Source organism: Ictalurus furcatus, chromosome 6, assembly GCF_023375685.1.
Source record: "Ictalurus furcatus strain D&B chromosome 6, Billie_1.0, whole genome shotgun sequence".
Classification (NCBI taxonomy): Eukaryota; Metazoa; Chordata; class Actinopteri; order Siluriformes; family Ictaluridae; genus Ictalurus; species Ictalurus furcatus.
Genome location: NC_071260.1, coordinates 14,501,933 through 14,524,566, shown reverse-complemented (window position 1 = coordinate 14,524,566; position 22,634 = coordinate 14,501,933). Strand labels below are relative to the sequence as shown.

At 35.9% G+C, this 22,634-nt stretch overlaps 1 protein-coding gene across 3 annotated transcripts; it reads right to left on the bottom strand.

Annotated features, from left to right (window-relative positions):
• Positions 1-3,093: 3,093 nt before the first annotated feature.
• si:ch211-214p13.9 (cell surface glycoprotein CD200 receptor 1-A) lies at positions 3,094-12,348 on the bottom strand. Of its 3 annotated transcripts, none has more exons than XM_053626627.1 (7): positions 11,852-12,348; positions 10,579-10,653; positions 9,618-9,929; positions 8,190-8,465; positions 6,827-6,935; positions 4,858-4,921; positions 3,094-4,767 (listed from the first exon to the last, which is right to left on the bottom strand). In XM_053626627.1, the coding sequence occupies exons 1-7, from the start codon at positions 11,919-11,921 to the stop codon at positions 4,651-4,653; spliced, it is 1,023 nt and encodes a 340-aa protein (XP_053482602.1). In that variant the 5' UTR covers positions 11,922-12,348; the 3' UTR covers positions 3,094-4,650. The 3 variants fall into 3 exon arrangements, with proteins under 3 accessions (XP_053482602.1, XP_053482603.1, XP_053482604.1); XM_053626628.1 differs by having other exon boundaries at positions 3,094-4,743; positions 11,852-12,346; XM_053626629.1 differs by lacking the exon at positions 10,579-10,653.
• Positions 12,349-22,634: the final 10,286 nt, after the last annotated feature.

Genomic DNA, 22,634 nt, shown 5'->3' with positions numbered 1-22,634 from the left:
CTGAATCTTCCGGTAAGCACCATTGGGGCCATTATCGGCAAGTGGAAGCAACATCACTCCATCATCAACCGACCATGCACAGGAGATCCTCGCAAGATTTCTGACTAGGGAGTCAGAAGAATAGTCAGAAGAGTAGCCCAAGAGCCATGGACCATTCGGAAAGAGCTCCAGAAACACTTGGAGGCAGCAGGTGCCATCGTCACAGAGAAAACAATAGGCAATGCACTCCACCGCCATGACCTCTATGCACGCTCACCCCATGCTCACATCACCTAAAGAAAAGGCATGTCGAAGCTCATTTAAAGTTTACTACAACTCATGTGGACAAGCCTATGAAATACTGGGAGAGTGAAGTCTGGTGAGACGAGAGCAAAATTAAACTTTTTGGCTGTTATACTACACACCATGTTTGGAGAAGAAATGGCACTGCACATCACCCTTAAAACACTATACCAACAGTGAAGTTTGGAGGTGGAGGCATCATGGTGTGGGGCTGTTTTTCATCACATGGTACTGGCAGACTTCATATCATTGAAGGAATGATGAATGGAGCCCTTTACCAGGAGATTCTTGAGAAGAAGCTGCTTCCATCCTCCAGGATGATGAAGCTGAGATGTGGGTGGACCTTCCAGCAGGACAACGATCCAAAGCATACAGCAAAAGAAACTCTCAATTGATTTCAGAGTCAATCACCTGACCCAGTCAATCACCTGACTTGAATCCAATTGAACAATATTTAAAGACAATGAGTTTAGAAGAATTGTCCAAAAATAACACCTGAATACTGCGGCCCATTAATTTCTTCATACAGGAAGCGTCTTGAAGCTGTCATTACAAACAAAGGCTTCTCCACTAAGTATTAAATAAATTTCAGTTAGTGTGTTCAATACTTTTTTCCTGTGTCATTCCACTTTATTACACATAACTTTATTTATGGTCTTTAATGTTGTGAATTCTTTATATTTGCAGATTTCTTGAGTTAATACTGATGTCTGGTGAAAATTTCATGTGAATAACCTCATTGGAAATATATTTACTGAAAAAAATGTTGACACGTCCAATACTTATTTCCCCCACTGTAGTTACCAGCAGGTTGCTAGTGCCAACCATTAGCAATGTCATGTACCCATGTCTTTTTAGCTACTTTAAGCAAAGTGTCCTACTAAGCTATGAAAACTTCTTTTTAACTAATAAAGCAACAGTAAAAGTAGTATTTAATTACCTCTACATGCTTGCACAGGTTTGATGACGAGTTTTATATAAGCTGCTTGTACCGTCTCTCTGGGCAAACATAGCTTACACTGCATAATAAAGCTGTTGCCTTTCTTGCGCTTGAAGCTGAAGTGGTCACTTAAAAATGGCCAGGGGTTCACTTCATTTCCTTCGAGTTCAACTTCAGCAGAATTCGGCAGGGATTGCACCACTGCTGTCTGACTGTCCGTGTCCATCTTTCGTGTGATTTTAGCACCAGTTTGTTCTCCTGCCCATCATTCAAATCGCATGATTGTTTTCCTTGCATTTTTTTTTTTACTCAGTAACAAATGTGATTTAAAATGTAGCGAAGTACAATATTTCAAACAAAACATACTTGTGTAAAAGTAAAATTACAGATTTTAAAAATGAGTTTAAAAAGTAGAAGTACACAAAAATACTACTCAATTACAGTAACACAAGAAAATGTAATTCATTACTTTCCACCTCTGGTGTTAATTCAGGTTTTAGTGCATGATTATTCCACGGTGGTGTTGAATTCTCATTTCTGATTGGGTAGAACCTCTGTCAGTGTAATCTAAATTACAGGTTTTTTTTTTAATTCACACATCATTGAGTAGTGACAACTAATTCACAAGGACTTGTATAGAGGACTCTAGACATAATCTAAGATTAAAACAAAAAAAAAGACTTGAAATATTTCACTTTATGTGTAATGAATCTAGAATGCACCTGTACATAAAAATAGAAGAAATCAGGATGGGACAAATACTTTTTCACAGCACTGTGTCAAAGTGAAATGTATAATTGGTGATATGGTGAAGCTTTCTGCAAGGGCACATTTACTTAACATTCATTGAAGGAGTCTCCAATTACAAGACTTTTTTTTTTTTTTTTTTTTTACAGTCAGTTACATTTTTTTGCCATGAGTCAAGACAGAAGATTTTACACATTGTAATTTCTGTGTACAGTAACTTGACGAGCTGCGTTTTTTGTTTGTTTGTTTTTTGCTTTGTTTTGATTTGTGGAAGTTACATAGCATTCAATGTAACAACATTTCATTCTTTAATAAAATGTGGTATAACAACATTAAAACACTTCAGAACAGGCTGTAATTGGAAAATAATCAACTTCAGGGTGGCACAAACCCCTTGTAATTTATTCCTTACTTACAACGAGACTTACTACAGCTTTAATAATGAAATGAGAAGAAATCCAATTTCTAAATGTGAAATAAAAATGTGCAGTTAATCCAATGAACTTCCTACAAGAACCGATTCATGCTTTTACGTTGTCTTTTCTTCTTTATCTCTCTTTTTATGGAATTCTTTTCAATTATATAATTATATAATGCTTACTTGCCCCATAATAGGATGTACTACGTAGGCGTAGGCCTGTAGTTTTTTCAGCATTCGTTAACACAATGATAACTGTAAAAATATTTATTTCAATGTGTAACAGATTGTGAAGGAGAAAAGGAAAAGTCAAACAGAATTAGAAAGAGATAATGGAACTACTGTCCTAGAAACAGTATTTTTCTAATAACTTGATGAAAACTAGTTATACTGATAATTAGTCTGAGTGGTAGAATGGTAAATTACAATTTTTTAGAGATGATAAACTTAATTTTTAATTAACCTCAATGTAAATTTTGACTGTATACAGGACAGGACCGTTAAATAATATGGTACATATCAATAATAATCACATAACACCAATACTGTACAAGATGTGGAGTCTATTATCCGCACTAAGTTTTGTATATATATATTTTTATATATAAGTTGTATATATAAGTTTTATATATATATATATATATATATATATATATATATATATATATATATATATATATATATATATGTGTGTGTGTGTGTGTGTGTGTGTGTGTGAGTGTGTGTGTGTGTGTGTGAATCAAGAGAACAGTTGTTACAGTTGACAATGTGGAATTAGTGGAAATTCATTCACTCTTAGAAAAATTAACCCATCAATGTTCTTTGGATACTTAAGCAGAGGTGCCAACATGGATAGCGAGAAAATCATACACTGTAAAATATTACATTTTAGCAGGTGAAAATATATTGAATATGCTCAAATGTATCTAATATTCCCTATTATAAGAATATGATGTACCAAATACACTATAAATTAAAGAAATCTACTTCTAGGCATTTTTTTTTTTTTTTTTACTACATTCAAGCTTGAAGTCATTTTTGCTTTATTGCCAGATAAATGAACTTCTTGATTAAGCTTTAATTTTCAAAAAGAAGATAAATTATCTGCCAATAGAAAACAGAATAAGAACATTTAAAGTGAAATATGTCCTGAAATAGCATCTGAAATCAGGCTGATGATGTATAATTAGCATAATAAGAAATATTAGCTACATTTGCCTATATATTAGCTACATTTGCCCATATTTTCACTTGCTAAGATATCCTTTTTTGCAGTATAGCAGGCAGAAAGGAAAAAAAATACCCCTGAATTTTACTACAAAAACCCATGGATACGTCATTGCATGAGATGCTAGGGGTTTTTTTAGATGTTCCTAAAGCAATAGTAAGAAAAAAAAGTCCTCAAATCTTTTGACCAAAGAGCCCATTGTCACGCCCACTTGATAGACTCAGAAGACGAGCTTGTGAATTTACAAGTCAAAATTGATCTAGATAAAGTCATGAAGTGAAAGTAACCGCTACCGAAAATAAACGAGTATTGTTCACATCTCATGTACTTTCAACTTCAGTGAATTAGCTTTTTTTTTGCCATAGAATTTTTTAAGCACTCTGTCTGAAAAAGCACGTGTCTCCTGTAACGCTGTAGCAAGCAGCCAAAATTTGTAAATGCTACAACTGTTGGCACCTCTGTGACAGGTTTCCAGTTTGAACTCTTTCTGATAAGGTAACACAAAGATGTTTCCTTAAGAAGATTCCTTGATTAAACCTACAGTACTAATCAGGCTGCTTGTCTTCTGAATATTGCACCAGCTCACATGGAGAAAGAACACAACAAATTCCACACTGACATGTCTCACTTGGAGAAAATCTATTTTAAAATGTCCCGTATTCCACTTTCATCGTTCCAGTTGAGTCCTAATTATACAGCTCTCACTGACGGTTCTTTATATTGTGAATTGAACTGAGAGTAGAACATTTCCAAATCATGAGACAATCCTTCAGTTTCCACTCATTCTTTCACTTTGACTCACTCTGGTTGGTGTTTCTCTCATCAGAGTCTGCACAATGGAGGATGTTCTTTTGAAAGGGTTTCATCAGCTCTCATTAACAGCAGTACTAGTACTCGTGTGTAATTTCATCCACAGAGTAGGTGTGCACTGATGAATATGCATTTCCCGAGTGCAAACCTCATGACATCGTAGGCACATCAGAGATCTGCTTTTATCAGAAATGTCTTTGTGCATTCATGTAAGTCTGGAGTGATTCACGCGTTGAAGAGTTCAGCTGAAGAGTTGTAGATGGAGTTCACTCTTTGCACGTAACTGGCATAGGGTTGCAATTCTTCAGGATCATGGGGCTGAAAATAGTCATCACCAAGAAACTGTTTCACCGCACACATCAAAAAGTGGTTCGTTATCATTATTAACTGGATGAAAAATAATTGTGTGAAAGAGGAAGGAATATATTTTACCTGTTGAGGTTTTTCTTCACTTGGTGCAGGGATGTCTGGTTTGCAGCAAATCTTTCTAAAAATGCTGCAAATCAATGAACAAGATCATAAATGCCTCATTTTGAATAACATAATGCTGACTAGATAAAAAGGTCAGCATAAATTATCACACATATTATTAATATGTGGACCAGGAAACCTTTCTATGCAGCGCTTTATTTTAACAACTCTATTCAATACATCAATATTGTTCATGGTGTTTACCGTGAAGTTAAATTTAATTTAGCAAACATGAATCACATATTAGAACAAAATTAAAACTTTAAACACAATTTATTAACTTTAATTGAAACTATGTCACATCAGCAGCTCAGTACAATTCAGTTAGAAGCTGTTTGTCTGCTTTATAGTAATAGATAGTACTATAGATTTATAGTAATATATTTATATATTATTGTATATTCACTGTATAAGACTACTCAATATTTGCCATTAATTAAAGTTGGTGAAGCACAGAAATGTTTCACAAGAAGCTAGAACAGGAAAACTTGAAATAGTGACTAGAAGTTAAAATTTACACAAAATTTATCTTGCAGTCATGTCTAATAAATGGTTGATTTACATGGCAACACTTTACAATAACAGTATATGAACAATCATGCACTAATAACTGAATTAATACTTACTTAAATATGAACTAATGATAAGTTAAGGCATGTACTATTCACAGACTAATGAAGGACTAACCTTAACTATGACGTGAGTCTTAATAAATTCATGCGTGAATAACCAATGATGTTTGTGTACGCAGCTGTATATGGAAAATTATATAAACAATTTGAAATTATGCACATTTAATTCATATTTGTTCTTATAAAGCATGTTAGATTAATTAATACATTAACCAACAAACATGTACTAACATACTTACTGTAGTTGTTATTCACGCATGAATATATAAGACTCACGTCGTAGTTAAGGTTAGACCTTCATTAGATTAGTTCATGATTAGTATGTGCCTTAACTCATCATTAGTTCATATTTAAGTAAGTATTAATTCAGGTATTAGTGCATGATTATTCATGCTGGTATTGTAAAGTGGTTGAGCAAGTATGTACAAAACACTTACTGTATGCTATTTGTGTAACTGATATTACATTTACAAAAATGAATGTAAATTATATGGAAAAGACTTTGCAAACACAAGTATGGTGTCCTTCACAACATAACTTAAAAGATTATTAAAACCTCTACAGAATTTACAAAGCAGCATTTTTGCCAGTCCCAGTCCACTATAACTACACTTTACTTTGCTTGAAATATTAAAATACTTAAAATGTATTATTTCTAATAATTTTTGTATCCATTTTACATCTCATGCTTGATACACACTGCAAAATGACAGCAATGGAAAGTATCTTGAATATATTCAATACAATAAAGCAAATATATGATTATTAAAATTATTTCTTGGAAGAAGAAAAGTGCATTCTCTCATTCTTTTTCTTTATTTTCATTTTGAAGGATGAGCTCATTAAAAATAAAAATAAAAATAATTAAAATCCCTGTTACCCAAATTATAGATTGAAAGTAAACTATTACTAAAAATACATTGTACGTACATTATTAGAATGCCCTAAATGTTATTATTCCATTAACTTGGATGGTAGTTAACAGCATTTTGTACATTTACTAATTGTATGAAAAAAACCCTAAACCTTATTACTTTCAAACATGTTACTCATTTGAGAACAAAATACAGCCTGTTAAGTGAAGAAACCCTGTAAAAAATAGATTATTGTCTGAGATTGGTTAAATGCATGTTTTCTTAGATTAATTGCATGATTTCTTAGAAGTTAATTTTTATCATTTACAAGTATCAAATGGTACTACAATCATGTATTCAGCCATAGAGTATGAAGAATCAGGTTAACCCTGTCATTGGTGTAGAGAACTACTCTATCAAATGTGTTTGCCAACACTATCTTACCTTAATGGCATGAGATTTTTGCGCATGATGTAGAGTCCAGTTAGAATTGCTACAATGGAGCAGGTGGCACAAACTCCCACGAGAACAATGGGCCATTTGACATGTACATCTGAAAAGACAAGAGGTGTAACATATCAAAACATCTGGTCAAATATTTGTACTTTACTTAAATGTCAACATTTATAATTCTGTAGAAGTCAGAGGTAAAGCTGTAACTTTATGTTTTCAGACATGTTTTAGATCAGGGATTTGCCGTTTTCATTTTATGTCTAAGTTCATCAGAGAAAGAAAAAAAGGCTAGTGAGGGAACGACCGTTTATAGCTGCTATAATGTATATAATAAAAGGAGCTTGTTATTAGTGGATGTTACACAATTTTAAATAAATAACTATTAATGGATAAAAAGTATGACATAGTATGACAAGTATGACAAAAAAAATGTTTAATCATTGGCAAATTGCTGTGGTATAGCAGGCCACTTTGGGATGTGCTGTGATAGGAAAATAATACATAATAGTGGTAACAGTAACTTTCAACCAATCATTGATTATATTCCTATAATTGCATGCCCCCAGTTGGTGCACGGTGGCTTAGTGGTTAGCACGCTTGCTTCACATCGCCAGGGTTGAGGCTTTGATTCCTGCCACATCCCTGTGTGTGCGGAGTTTGCATGCTCTCCCTGTGCTGTGGGGGGTTTCCCTCTGGGTACTCCGGTTTCCTCCCCCAGTCCAAAGACATGCATGGTAGGCTGATTGGTATATCCATTGTGCATGAATGGGTGTGTGAATGTGTATGTGATTGTGCCTTGTGATGGATTGGCACCCTGTCCAGGGTGTGCCCTGCCTTGTGCCCCACACCTCCTGGTTCCTTGTGACCCTCAAGGATAAGCGGTATAGAAAATGGATGGATGCATGCCCCCAAGTGTTTTCTTCCTTACTTTGCCTACATTCCTAATCCCCAAATGTGTGTGATTTCAGACCCAGGCATCTTTTGTATTTGTGACACTATCTTATACACTTTGCTTATTTTCAAAGTAGATTTTGGAGTATGTCATTCTGTGCTTGAACTTAAGTAAGGAATTTTTTTTTTTTCTTATTTAACTTAATGAGAATTTGTGCAAGAGTCATTGCAGTTGTTGTTTAATTCACCCTACAGTATATGCATTTAATTCACCCTACAGTATATGTAGACCATGTACAGTATATATATATATATATATATATATATATATATATATATATATATATATATATATATATATATATAATTGCACTATATTTTACCACACTGTATCAGCTTATTTCAATTGGATAACAATAATGTTCTTTTAAGTAATGTAGACTGTAGAATCTGGATGGCTTACCTTTAAATGTGAAGTTACTAAATCGAGTCTTGGTGTGCTTGAGGTCACTGGCAGTGGCCACACAAGTGAGATTTCTATAAGGAGCATGTCGAGGAAGGTGTAAGCGGCTAATCACTGTAGAACCCTGCCCTGTAGTGCCAGATGCTTGTGTGCTGGGAGAGGATGAGTTCCATGGTGTTTCCCAGTAGATGGAGGTTATTGGTTGGCCTGTAGCTTCACACACAGCGACAGGATGTCCGTGCTCATATTCCAGCCAGCCAGATAGTTTAGGACGGGCTAGGGTAGACATTTTAATAAGATATGTTTGACTGATGTGCACATCATCTTACCCAATCCAATGATAAAGAATATATCTTTACAGATCAAGCTGAGCAATTTGCCATATATTGGAGATCCTGTGGCCAGTTATGCTCTCTTTAAACTCCCAGATAGTTAGCATTGGTAGAGCAAAATCACGGGTAGCATTGGTAGGATTCAAACACAGAACCTCATAGTGATATGCAATTTAGTTGGAGATATTCTTTGAATAAACCTGACAGGGAATTTCTGGACCCACAGTGTCAAATGAGCGTGGTACTACTGGCACTACTGACCATTATACTGTATAGTAATGCACAGGCTACAAATCAGTGCTGGTTCAGATAGACCTCTTACCGTTTAATGAGGTTTAGATCTTTAGATCTTTGTTAGCATTATTTTAGGTTCTCTGGAGACTGACCCTACACACCTGCATGTAAGCAACAAAGTGACAGGTGGCTGTGTGACATTAATTCAAGCACAGTTAGCTTGTTTTTTTAATCTGTTAATCACACACCTATAAGTGGCTCACAATATATGCTCACAATAGACAAACTACAAGCGACCTGAGTAACTTGTTGCTTGCAAGTGTCAATGGGTAAAAAGTGCAAGATGGCTTCCCACATCAGGAGCATTCTATTGCTGTATGGGTGTTTTTAAATACAAACCTAAAAAATATACTTTCAAAACCTGGCCTATTCAGTCAGTCAGTTTAGTCAATATTTTTTTTTTTAATTTTCTTGTTAAATATACTTTACTATTTTACTATTACTATTTACTACTTTACTATTAAAGGAGATGTTAAAATGTAAATCCTTATGCATATACAGTAGACATTAGTTGAAATCAACTGTAATTAATCTAAAAGAAAATAAAGTGCTTCTTTATGTCATTAATAATTTTTTTTCCTTTTTGGTCAGCAGTTAATATTTTACATAAAATACACTAGTCCCAAAGTAATAACCCTCCCTGTCCTTTTAGATACTTTATTGATCCTATAAGGGCCGAATATAAAGCCATATATAAATCGCAACCATTACTTACAGAGACATTGCACAGTAACAATAAAAAGTGAGACCATCACAGCAGTGAATTTTCTCTATGTTCGCTGTACAGAGACCGTCCACTTACCAAATGCAGAGACCTTGATAATTTCCAACCAACCACCTGATTGGTACGAAATGTCACAGGTGTAAGTTCCTTCATCTTTAACAGAAAAATTGGGGATGATCAGCTGGTAGGTTTCCTCTGATGTGATGGCAAACTTTTTCCCATCTTGGCAGGTGTCGTGGTCTGAGTCATTTTGAGCCACAGCAATTATACACTCTTTGTCTCGCAAATTAATTTTCCAGATGACAAAAATCATGTCATCCCATGCGATCTTTGTCTTGGTACAGTTTAAGGTGACAGTGTTGCCCAATTCAACAGACTCATTCCTGAAAACTGGAAGACACATTTAACACACATGAATTTTGATTTTTAGTAAAGCGACTAAAAGAACAACAATTTACACAACATCAAGCTCTTTAGGCATTTTTCTAGTTGAGCAAAAAAAAAAAAAACCTTTCTCATCTTGTTGACACACTTGGACATTTATCTTTCCTGTTTGTGCCAGACTAGTCTTATCCATTTCTGCAATTTATAATTGGGTACATGTGACTTCCTCTTATTCTAACTATAGCACATAGTATATTTGGTCTGACATAAAACCAGCCACAAACTGGTGCACAATAAGAAATTATGATGGATGTATCTGTACATCATCTATCATAGTGATAACTTTTAACTTTCTAACACTCAAGATCACTTTACACACACACACACAAACACAAACACACACACACACACACACACACACACACACACACACACACACACACTATAGCATGTAAAAACATGTAGCGCTAGTAGAAAACCTCAAAGAAAACAAAACCTGTTAGGAAGAAGAAAAGGGAATTGGTGTTATTTTTAAGGATTTTTTTTTAAAGAATGATAGTTGAGATTTTGTCCAAATGGCCTTGGTTAATAATCATTTGGGGAAGCCCATGGGAGAGAAGCAATCAATTAGAAGGGATGAATTCTAAGTCTTTACCTGAAAGTTTTTCATTGGTTGAAGTAGAGCGGGGCAGTGTTTTGTTAGCATGAAGAGATGCTCTGCCATCTGCTCCTGAGGGTTACGAGTCCATAGAGTGTTAGTAACAGTTAATGTGAGAACAACATAACTTGTGGTGTAAATGAACAAATAATTTTTGTTAACAAAAAGTATTGTTAAATGCTGTTATTCATCATGTTAATGTTAGCCATGGATCTTTTTTTTTTTAAACATTTGGTTTGCTTTGTTAGTTGTTGGAGTCATTTTGTTATTTGAAAAATCAACTGCAGGCTAAATGTGAAGTTAAAACAGAACAAAAAACAAAAACAAAATAGAGCATCACATTCACAAGCAAATTTGACAGTTACAGTAATCAAAATGTCATCTCGTTCCATGTTTTAACTCTTTGATCTATTTTGGCATACGTTTTTCAGTTCTATATTGAAGGGTGGTCTTACAAAAAAAAAAAACCTCAACGAGTGGGTTTCCCACAAGAATCCCCAAAGCTGCGTCATGGCAGATGGTCTTAAAAAGGAAACAAACACACGTGCACTGACTTATCTATATACACAGTGTTAGGGAAATGACTCGTGCTACTGCAGAAATAATGAAAGTCAGGCCATCCTCCTCACAGCGTAGATACAAAACTTTCCTTCCATTGTGGGTTAAACTGTGCCAACAGATGTCCTGATTAGAAGCTACAACCCTGAATCATTTCTGTTCAATTCACCATAAGGCTCAGTTACAATGAATCACTTTTGACAGGATAGAGTAAAGAAAAATAAAATATCTTACAGCAAAACAGTGATAAGTATATACTTGACATATATATCAATTTTACCAATAAAATCACAATTTTTCTTCATAATAAGAAAAGTGAGGTGTAATAGTTTCTAACATAGTGGTTTCCTATCCTTGGGGGTTCTGGAGGATTTAAGAGGTTTTTTACTTCCTAGTGTGGTTCTTTCAAAAGGGGAACCCTGTACAACCCTGAACTGTACAACATTTATAATAAATAAATAAATAAATAAATAAAAAGGTTTCCCCGGAAGGACTAAGCTACGCTAATTAAGCTAACAAACCTTTTCCTTGTGTATTGTTGAGTTAATTAATCTAGTTCTCTCTCTCTCTTTTATTAAAATTGCACTATTTATTTTCAGATTTTATTTCATAACATATTCCAACAAACACCTTGGTCTTCTTTGCATGAACGTATCCCCAAGAGAGCACAAATAAAATGAGAACAAGCAATAAGAAAACATAACGAGCAAACCTGATGCAAGACTTCTTGTAAGACAGAAAGCGAAGAGAAAGACAGCTCTCAGGACCAATTTTCTCTCCATGGCTCTGAAACAGATCTCCCAACGATGAAATATGTCTTCTTTTCTTCTTTTCTTATATCTTGTCCTTTCTTTCCTGTCTGTCACACACTATATTGTCTGTTTCCCTCCTCAGAAAACCTTTGATTCACTTCAAAGTGCTTGATGTGATGTCAGAAGAGCCACCACCACAAAAAAAGTCTTTCACTCTCAGTCTTGCCTCTCTCTATCTTTCCTCTTAAGAAAGCTCAACAATTACAAATGCAACACAAAGGCCGTAGTTTTTCAAAAGACGTGGAATTATCGTTTGTGGTACTTGGCGTTTGTCCTTCTGTTTCTTTGAGCTCTCCTCCTTCTGCTGCCTTCAGCACTGTGATGTGCTTCTTGTACACTCCTTCATTACTTTTTTTTTTTTTTTACATTTCTCATACTTCTGCTCCTACAAATGACAATGTCGACTTCCTGCACCCAAAACCACTACAGTCACATGAAGGCATTTTCCAAAGTGCACAACTTCCAGTATATTTCTGTCACTCTGTCTCTCTTTTTAATCTATCTCTCTTTCTCTTCCGGCACATCTAAATAAGTCTTGTTAGTGTATGAAGGCTTGTATCAGGTACTTTTTAATATTTTGTGTAATTTTCAGGCAAATTGCAACGTCAAAGCCTGGTTTAAGCAGTGAAGATAAAAAAAAAAACAGGCTATTTTATAAAATTCACTTGCTATCTCCTGTAAAAATACACTTACTGTGAAACTAAATGCTGAAAAATCTGAGAAATCATGTGTAGGCTAGTTGAAAACTAGCTCAAAAACAATTTTGAGTGATTATTTATGCTTTAAACCTTATAGTATAGAATAGTCCTAATTGTAATGAAAACAAACTGTTCATTTTATTTAAAAAAAAATGTAAATCCTGTATACTGAATATTTTAGTGTGAATGTCTTCAGGACATATTGGTGTTTTTCTGATTATACTCATTAAACAAATACCTCATATGTGTAAAGATTATATTAATGCTAAGGCTGCCTGATTTACTAAAGATAAATACCATTTGAATATCGCATCGATAACTTTATATCCATTTTCTGCTTGTTAGATTTAAACTAAATTCACACTTATTCATGCACTGTGAAGATCCAAGCAGCACAGGTGGGAAGTAACAATGAACAATTACTTTGCTACTGTAAAAAGGTGAGCTTTTCTTTCACCTAATACTTGACCTCACCTAATACTTCACCTAATATTTGACCCTTGACTCTCTACATTCTACTCACCACATTTCTAACATCACTATATTTCTGAAGAATCATACAGTCAGGTCCATAAGTATGTGGACAGGGGCACAATTTTTGTAATATTGCTTCTGTACACTACCACAATGGATTTGAAATGAAGCACTCAAGATGGGATTGAAGTGTAGACTATCAGCTTTAATTCAAGTAGTTTAACAAAAGTATTGAGTCCCTCAATTTTCAGAGGCTCAAAAGTAATTAGACAACTGAATGATAAGCAGTTTTATGGTCAGTTGTGATCTGTTTCCTCATTATTTCATGAGAAATTAAGGAGATAAAAGGTCTGGAGTTGATACCAAGTGTTAAATTTGAATTTGGTAGCTGTTCATAGGAACTCTCAATATGCAATCGAAAGAGGTGTCGATGCAAGTGAAGAAGGACATCATTAGGCTGAAAAACAAAACATATGTATCAGAGAGGTAGCCAAATCAACACTTTTGTACATTCTTATGAATAAGAAATGCACTAGCAAGCTCAGCAACACCAAAAGGACTGGAAGATCACAGAAGATAACTAAAGTGGATAAACGCAGAATTCTTTCCTTATTGAAGAAAAACCCCTTCACAACATCTAGCCAAGTTACGAACACTCTAGAGGAGATCGGGATATTATTGTCAAAGTCTGCAATCAAGAAACACCTTCATGAATGTAAATACAGACAGTTTACGTCAATATGCAAATCACTGCTAACACTCAAGAACAGAAAGGTCAGATTAGACTTTGCTAAAAATAAATAAATAAGTAAATAAATAAAAACCTCTGAAAAAAGCATGACCAGTTCTGATGCAAGATTAACTTGTACTAAAATGCTGGGATGAGAAGAGTATGTAGAAGGAAAGAAAGGGCTCATGTTCCAAAGCATACCACATCATCTGTCAAACATGTGGAGGAAGTGTTATGACACGGGCATGTATGGCTGCCAATGGTGCTTATTAATGATGTGACTGCTGATAGAAATGGGAGGATGAATCATAAAGTGTATAGAGCTATACTTTCTGCACAGATTCAGTCAAATGCTGAAAAACTGATAGGATGTTGCTTCACAGTACAGAGGGATAATGACCCAAAACATACTGTGAAAGCAACCCAAGAGCTTCTTAAGGCAAGGAAATAAAATGTTCTTAAATGTCCGATGACCTCAACCCAACTGAGCATGCTTGTCACTTACTGAAGACAAAACTGAAGGCAGAAAGACCCACAAACAAGCAGCAACTGAAGGCAGCTGCAGTAAAGGTCTGGCAAAGCATCTCAAGGGAGGATGTCCATAGGTCCAGATTTCAGGCATTTTTATTGATTTGCATCCAGGTATTAAAAATACTCCTTATACACACACACACACACACACACACACACACACACACACACACACACACACAGTGGAGGAAATAAGTATTGAATGCATCAACATTATTTTCAGTAAATATATTTCCAATGAGACATGAACATGAATTCCCATGAAATTTTAACCAGACTTTGGTATTAACTCAAGAAATCGACACATATAAAGAAATCCACACATTAAAGTCCATAAATAAAGTTATGTGTAATAAAGAGGAATGACACAGGAAAAAAGTATTGAATATGCTAACTGAAATTTATTTAAATACTTAGTGGAGAAGCCTCTGCTTGTAATGACAGCTTAAAGACGCTTCCTGTATGAAGAAATTAATGGGCCGCAGTATTCAGGTGTGATTTTGGCCCATTCTTCTAAATATATTGTTTTCAAATTTTGCTCAATTGGATTCAAGTCAGGTGATTGACTGGGCCATTCTAACACCTTGATTTTTTCCCCTGAAACCAACTGCGAGTTTACTTTGCTGTATGCTTTGGATCGTTGTCCTGCTGGAAGGTCCACCCACGTCTCATCTTCATCATCCTGGTGGATGGCAGCAGATTCTTCTCAAGAATCTCCTGGTAAAGGGCTCCATTCATCGTTCCTTCAATGATATGAAATCTGCCAGTACCATGTGATGAAAAACAGCCCCACACCATGATGCTTATACCTCCAAACTTCACTGTTGGTATAGTGTTTTAAGGGTGATGTGCAGTGCCATTTCTTCTCCAAACATGGTGTGTAGTATAACAGCCAAAAAGTTCAATTTTGCTCTCGTCTCACCAGACTACACTCTCCCAGTATTTCATAGGCTTGTCCAAATGAGTTGTAGTAAACTTTAAACAAGCTTCGAAATGTCTTTTCTGTAGGTGAGGGGAGCATGGGGTGAGCGTGCATAGAGGTCATGGCGGTGGAGTGCATTGCCTGTTGTTTTCTCTGTGACGATGGCACCTGCTGCCTCCAAGTGTTTTTGGAGCTCTTTCCAAGTGGTCCTTGGCTCTTGGGCTACTCTTCTGACTATTCTTCTGACTCCTTTGTCAAAAATCTTGTGAGGATCTCCTGTGCATGGCCGGTTGATGATGGAGTAATGTTGCTTCCACTTGTGGATAATGACCCCAATGGTGCTTACTGGAGGATTCAGAAGTTTTGAAATACGTCTGTATCTGATTCCATCAATATGTTTTGTAACAATAAGGTTGTGAAGGTCTTGGGAGAGCTCTTTGCTTTTACTCATCATGAGATGTTTCTTGTGTGACACCTTGGTAACAAAAAGCCTTTTTGTAGACCATCAATTTACTAACCCAGCTGATATTAACTTGCACAGATAGAAGGTATAATTACTTTCTAACTACTTAGAAAGTAGTGTTCAATACATTTTTCCTGTGTCATTCCACTTTACACATATTTATAATATAATATAATATAATATAATATAATATAATATAATATATTTATGGACTTTAATGCTTTTATTCTTTTATATTTCCAGATTTCTTGAGTTAATATTGATGTCTGGGACTAACCTCGTTGGAAATGTATTTACTGAAGAAAAAAAAATGTTGATGCGTTCAATACTTATTTCCCCCACTGTATATGCCTATGATGTGTCAGTCATATTTAGGTCTTATCTGAGTGAAAACTCAAAACACAGAAACACAGAAATTATTCTGAAGATCAGCTATTGAGCAGCTAGAAATTTAAAGATAATCGAGAAATGGATACCGTGTATGTGTGTGTGTGTCTGTGTGTGTGTGTGTGTGAGTGAGTGAGTGAGTGAGTGAAAATTCTAAAGCAGATGCCTATGAGAGTGATATTACCGGTATTAAGGTTATACCAATGTTATACTGATTCAATTGATGTACAGTGATATTACATACTAATAATATTGAGTGTATTTGCATCAATGTTTCCATTTGGGGTATCAAAATGAGCTATTAATCATACAGTAAAAACATCAAATTGCAATATGGTTTAGATTATAATGAAAAGCATTACAGTTACAGCCACACTTGCTTTGACGGTAAACATTTTTTTCAGCTCAAAAAATAGTATTTTTTTATTTGTATTTTTACAAATGATATTCAAAGCACATGTTAAACATGCTATTGATAACACATAGTGACCAACATAGTGATCGGGTGCATCAGACGTAACAGTCTTAAATTCACAGGAAGGAAGGAAGACTTAGATCATTATGAAACGATAAAAAACAGACGAGTCTACATAATTACACTGGGTGAGGGGTGAGTCATGGTGTGAGTGGAGTTAATATATTTGAATGTTTTTGCTAGAGCTTAACTTTAAATTAAAACAATTCCTAGTTTGTAATTTAGAACATAAATGGGCCTCACTTTAGATGCTAATTTCAAAGAATTTCAGAGAAAGTCTGAATTAATCCTCAACACACCAACCAGTAACATGAAACTTCATCCATCCATCCATTTTCTTTCATTTACTGCTTATACTACAAATGGCCACTGGGAGCCTGGATCCTGTCACAGGGAACTCAGGGCACAAGAACTGTCTTTGGACTGGGGGAGGAAACCAGAGCACCAAGAGGAAACCCCTGAAGCACAGGGAGAACATGTTCCATGTACTCCACACGCACAATGCAGAGGTGGGAATCGAACATCGAACCCCGGAGATACGAGGCAAACATTAAACATTAAACACGTTATAGTGGATTTACACTGATTCCTGTAACAGGATGAATCATTTATTGTTGACCTAATATAAGTAGATATTGGCTTTTACTATCAAAAATAATATTCATAACTGTATTTTTACTATTACTATCTACAAGTCAATCAATAGTTCAATAGTGAGTTTTTACTATAGGCTACTCATAAATTAATCTAGAAGTAAACTTTTTTTTCCGTATTTTTAGATATGATAATATATCAAAAGTTAGTGTGCTTCTCTTCAATTATACATAGAAACTCAAATAAATTATATTAATTAAACAAATAACAAAAAATTTTCTTGGCACTTAGTATACTTCTGTGTACTTATATACTGGCAAGCTTCTAGTATATGTGAGAGTAGTCAGAATTATGACAGAAAGAAATTACTTGATGTGATACAGTATGTGTGCTTATGCAGCTGAGTGCATAATGATCATATAAATGGTGCACAAATTTCAGCCAGTGTGCACTTTGAGACTTATCACACAGGATGTGGCTAGAAATGCCCCCTTTGATAGGTTTTATTAGTGTTGAGAAGAGAAAGCGTGTGGTGAAATGTCACCAGGCTTGCACGCTGCTTGCAGAGTGGAGCTGACGGTTGGCCTTTTTATCGCTGACGTATGGAAACACAGGATAGACCCTTAAACCACAAGGCCAGCACAGTATGACTCATCTGTGCTTGTTTTGATTACAAACAAGTCACATTTATAATCATAAACAAAACAGGAATAAAAAAATTATGCTGAAAATGACATTAAATATAAAACAGGTAGAGATGACTTCAGATGTCTGAGACAATTTGAAGATATTAAAGGATAACTTAAAAGATATCAAATAGACCCTCATTCCTACCATATCTCCTAAACAACACAATGTGCAGTTGTGTGTTTGAGTTTATTAAACTTAAACTGTTTTAGATATTAATAGTTCTGCTGTGTGTGTGTGTGTGTGTGTGTGTGTGTGTGTGTGTTACTTTTTTCATAGATCCCTAAAACCAGAAACTAGCTATATTAAGCTTCATGAGACATGAGCTGGCAGTCACCAAAGAGGAAGATGAAATGATATTTTGACATGTGACTTGCCACAAACTGAACTGCATACTGAATGGCACACAGCAGTGGCTCAAGGCCTTTGGGGCAGAACAACATTAATAATGAGAACCATTATGAAGTCAAGAGGCTTGACTTATGCTATCCAGTGAGTTTTTACAGTAACCTCGTAGTTTGCTGTTCAAAGTCAATAAAGTAAAGTCATCCAGCATACAGTGCGGCTTGTTTTGAGGGGATTTAGATGCACCCTTGTTCAATTGTATTTGATACAGCAAGTGTTTTCCCATCATAGTGTATGAGGCACGCACAGAACTAATATTATTAATCAGGTTGCTAGGTTTCAGAAAATTTACCAGCCCAACTATAGCTCAAAAACACACAAAAGAAACTAGCCCAAAAAAGCGAGAAATGTTTAGAGTGAATGTGCTTACACTTTGTTTGCATAAATTTATTACATTTAATTCTGATTATTTGCTATTGCTCTTGTTTCCCATGGAGTTTTTATAAAAGTAGCCTAATCTGGCAACCCTGTCATTAACTGTCTGTCTGCTTCTCCTCCCATGAGCATGATTCCTGTCCCTTTGGGCCTCTATTAGCGTTTGTTGCAGTTCTCATTTTTTACCACAAAGTGGAGCAGCGAGCACACTGACCAATGCACTGACCAATGATTACACAAGGTCTAAAAGCAAATCGATGGAATATCTCTCAAATAGTTTATCACTCCAAAGAGGTAAGTAATATTTCAATGTAATTTAACATGTATGGAGTTGTAAATGAGTATACAGTATATTTCTGACAAGTAGACATTTTCCTGAACTGAAATTTTTCATCGATAAGGTTGAAAATATTAGACGTGAAATACAGGCCATTAAATTAAAACCGGACAGTACTGTAACAAACCCATTACATGACAATGTAGCAATATCAGATCAATGTTTAGAGTATTTTGCTTCGCTTAGAGAGACCGAACTAGCTACATTAATCTCTTCAGCCAATTCATCAACTTGCATACTAGATCCCGTACCTACATGTTTGTTTAAACAGATTTGTCCAGGAGTAATTGAACCACTTCTAAATATAATCAATTCTTCCCTAAGCACTGGCTATGTACCTAAATCACTTAAATTAGCAGTTATTAAACCCTTGATTAAAAAACCTGATCTTGACCCGTCTCAATTGTCCAGCTATAGACCAATATCAAATCTCCCCTTCATCTCTAAGATTTTAGAAAAGGTTGTAGCAAAGCAGTTATGCTCGTACTTAGATAGGAATAACATTCATGAAATGTATCAGTCAGGGTTTAGACCTCATCATAGCACAGAGACAGCATTAGTTAAAGTAGTAAATGACCTTCTACTGACCTACGATCAGGGTTGTGTCTCTCTGCTTGTGTTACTCGACCTTAGTGCAGCTTTTGATACTATAGATCACACTATTCTCCTTGATAGATTAGAAAATGTTGTTGGTATTAAGGGAACAGTCCTCTCCTGGCTCAGGTCTTATCTGACCGATCGTTATCAGTTCGTAGATGTAAATGGTGAATTCTCCATGCATACTGAGGTTACTTTTGGAGTTCCACAGGGTTCTGTTTTAGGCCCACTGCTCTTTACTATATATATGCTACCCCTAGGTCAAATTATTCGTAAACATGGAATTAGCTTCCACTGTTATGCTGATGATACACAGTTGTATGTTTCAGCGAAGCCAGAGGACAGACAGAAGCTTAGTAAAGCTGAGGATTGTGTAAAGGACATTAGACATTGGATGTTAACTAACTTCCTTCTACTTAATTCTGATAAAACAGAAATACTTTTATTAGGCCCACGTGTAGCTAGAAGTAATCTTTCTGATCACATGGTTACTCTGGATGGTCTTTCTGTTTCATCATGTGCAGCAGTTAAAGACCTTGGAGTGATTATTGACTCCAGCCTATCATTTGATGCTCATGTAGATAATATTACTAGGATAGCCTTCTTTCATCTCAGAAATATTTCTAAAATAAGAAACATATTGTCACTACATGATGCGGAAATACTAGTTCATGCATTCGTCACCTCTAGATTAGATTACTGTAATGCCTTACTGTCTGGATGTTCCAGTAGGAATATAAATAAGCTCCAGTTAGTCCAGAATGCAGCTGCTAGAGTCCTAACTAGAACTAGAAGGTACGACCATATCACACCAATATTATCAATACTGCATTGGCTCCCAGTAAAATCTCGCATTAAGTATAAAATACTTTTATTAACCTATAAAGCACTAAATGGTCTCGCGCCACAATATCTAAGCGACCTTTTGGTTTTATATAATCCGCCACGCCTACTTAGATCAAAAGATGCAGGCTATTTAACGGTACCTCGAATAGTGAAGGCTACAGCAGGGGGAAGAGCTTTCTCTTATAGAGCCCCACAGTTATGGAACAGTCTTCCTATTAGTGTTCGGGACTCAGACACAGTCTCAGTGTTTAAGTCTAGGCTTAAAACGTATTTGTTTACTCAAGCCTACCCTGACTAGATTCTGTTCTACTACTTCACAGTCATAATAATCTTTTTTCTCCCTCTCTCCTTTCGCCGAGCCCCACATGAATTTATGGAGATACTAGAGATCCAGATCCTTTCTGCCTCTGGATGGAGCTCAAATCTTCTTTAATTCCAGACTGCTGGGACTACGGCTGCTCCTAAGGCCATACAGACTTCATATAAATCCATAATGAACTTTTTCACACTATCTGTTGTTACCCAGATGAGGATGGGTTCCCTTCTGAGTCGGGTTCCTCTCAAGGTTTCTTCCTCTTAAAACATCTTAGGGAGTTTTTCCTTGCCACCGTCGCCACTCAGTGGCTTGCTCAGTTGGGATAAATTCGCACCTTTAATATCTGTATACCATGTTGATATTTCTGTAAAGCTGCTTTGAGACAATGTCTATTGTAAAAAGCGCTATACAAATAAAATTGAATTGAATTGAATTGAATTGAAATACAGTATGTTTCCCTTTGTGAATTTATTCAGTCAAAACTAAGGTACTAGCATTTTAAAGTCTGTTTCCCTCAGAAAGTGAAAAAGGGGAAAATCACATTTGAAGATTCCACTGAAAGACATCCAGCCTACCTCTACATTTACAACCCGATCTACATATGATCAGTAAAAAATATTTTATTAAAGATATATGTTTACAGTGGGAAATGAGCTCTCGGTCTACAGATATGATGCATTAAATTGTCTTTTGATGATGATGTGACAGCACAGTCAGTATCTGATTAGGTTGATGTCCATTTCATTACAGCATGGCCATCCATCCATTTTCTGTACTACTTATCCTACACAGGGTCACGGGGGAGCCTGGAGCCTATCCCAGAGGACTCGGGGCATAAGGCGGGGGCCATCCTGGAAAGAGTATGAACCCATCAGGGGGCACAATCACACACACACACACTCCCACACTACGGACAATTTCGAGATGCTAATCAGCCTACAATGGATGTCTTTGGACTGGGGGAGGAAACCGGAGTACCTGCAGGAAAACCCTAAGCAGAAAGAACATGCAAACTCCATGCACACAGGGCAGAAGAAGGAATCAAACCCCCAACCCTGGAGGTGTGAAGCAAATGTGCTAAGCACTAAGCCACCGAGCCTTCCTCATTACAGTATGTAACTATCTTAAAATTTCTGAAAATTGTGAGGAAAATCACACTTAACTATCAATGTTTAGTTAGACTAATTGCATTTACCTCTGTGTTTGTAAAACTGGCTTGTTACTCACAACTAGGGGCATGGTAGCCAGTATCAGGTCCAGCAATGATATTCAGTATTAGTATTACTTTTTTTACTTTTAAACACCTGACTTATATTTAATATGGACATTTCAAGCTTTTGCTATAAAACATTAATAAAAGAAAATAAAAAGCTTAACCTATATTCCTTTTTTCCCCCTGGATATGCTTGATATTGCATTTACACTTGTATACTTTGATTAGTAGACATTATATGTTAATATACACCATAGTCCAAATCAGCACCTGTGCTGGCATGTATTTGGGAGACGGGAGTAAACCAGAGAACCTTAAGCAAAGTAATCCAGTCTCAGGATTGAAGTGTGGATCCTGGAGCTGTGAGGCAGCAACAATACTTGCTGCTTGCTGCAAAGGCCAAAGCTAGAAGCATCACACACATACTGTAAACCACAGGCATCCTGTGCACTAGCCACAATGGTCTGCTTTGGTGGGCTCACTTGAGAAATTGAGAGAATTTAGCACAGATAGGAGCTATACATTCAGACTAAAACCCTGGAGGAAGTGGCCATGTGGGCTTGGGGACAGAAAAGGAAAAAAAAACAATATAGGCCAAACCCACTGTGTGCCAATAATTGCACCCCAAGAATC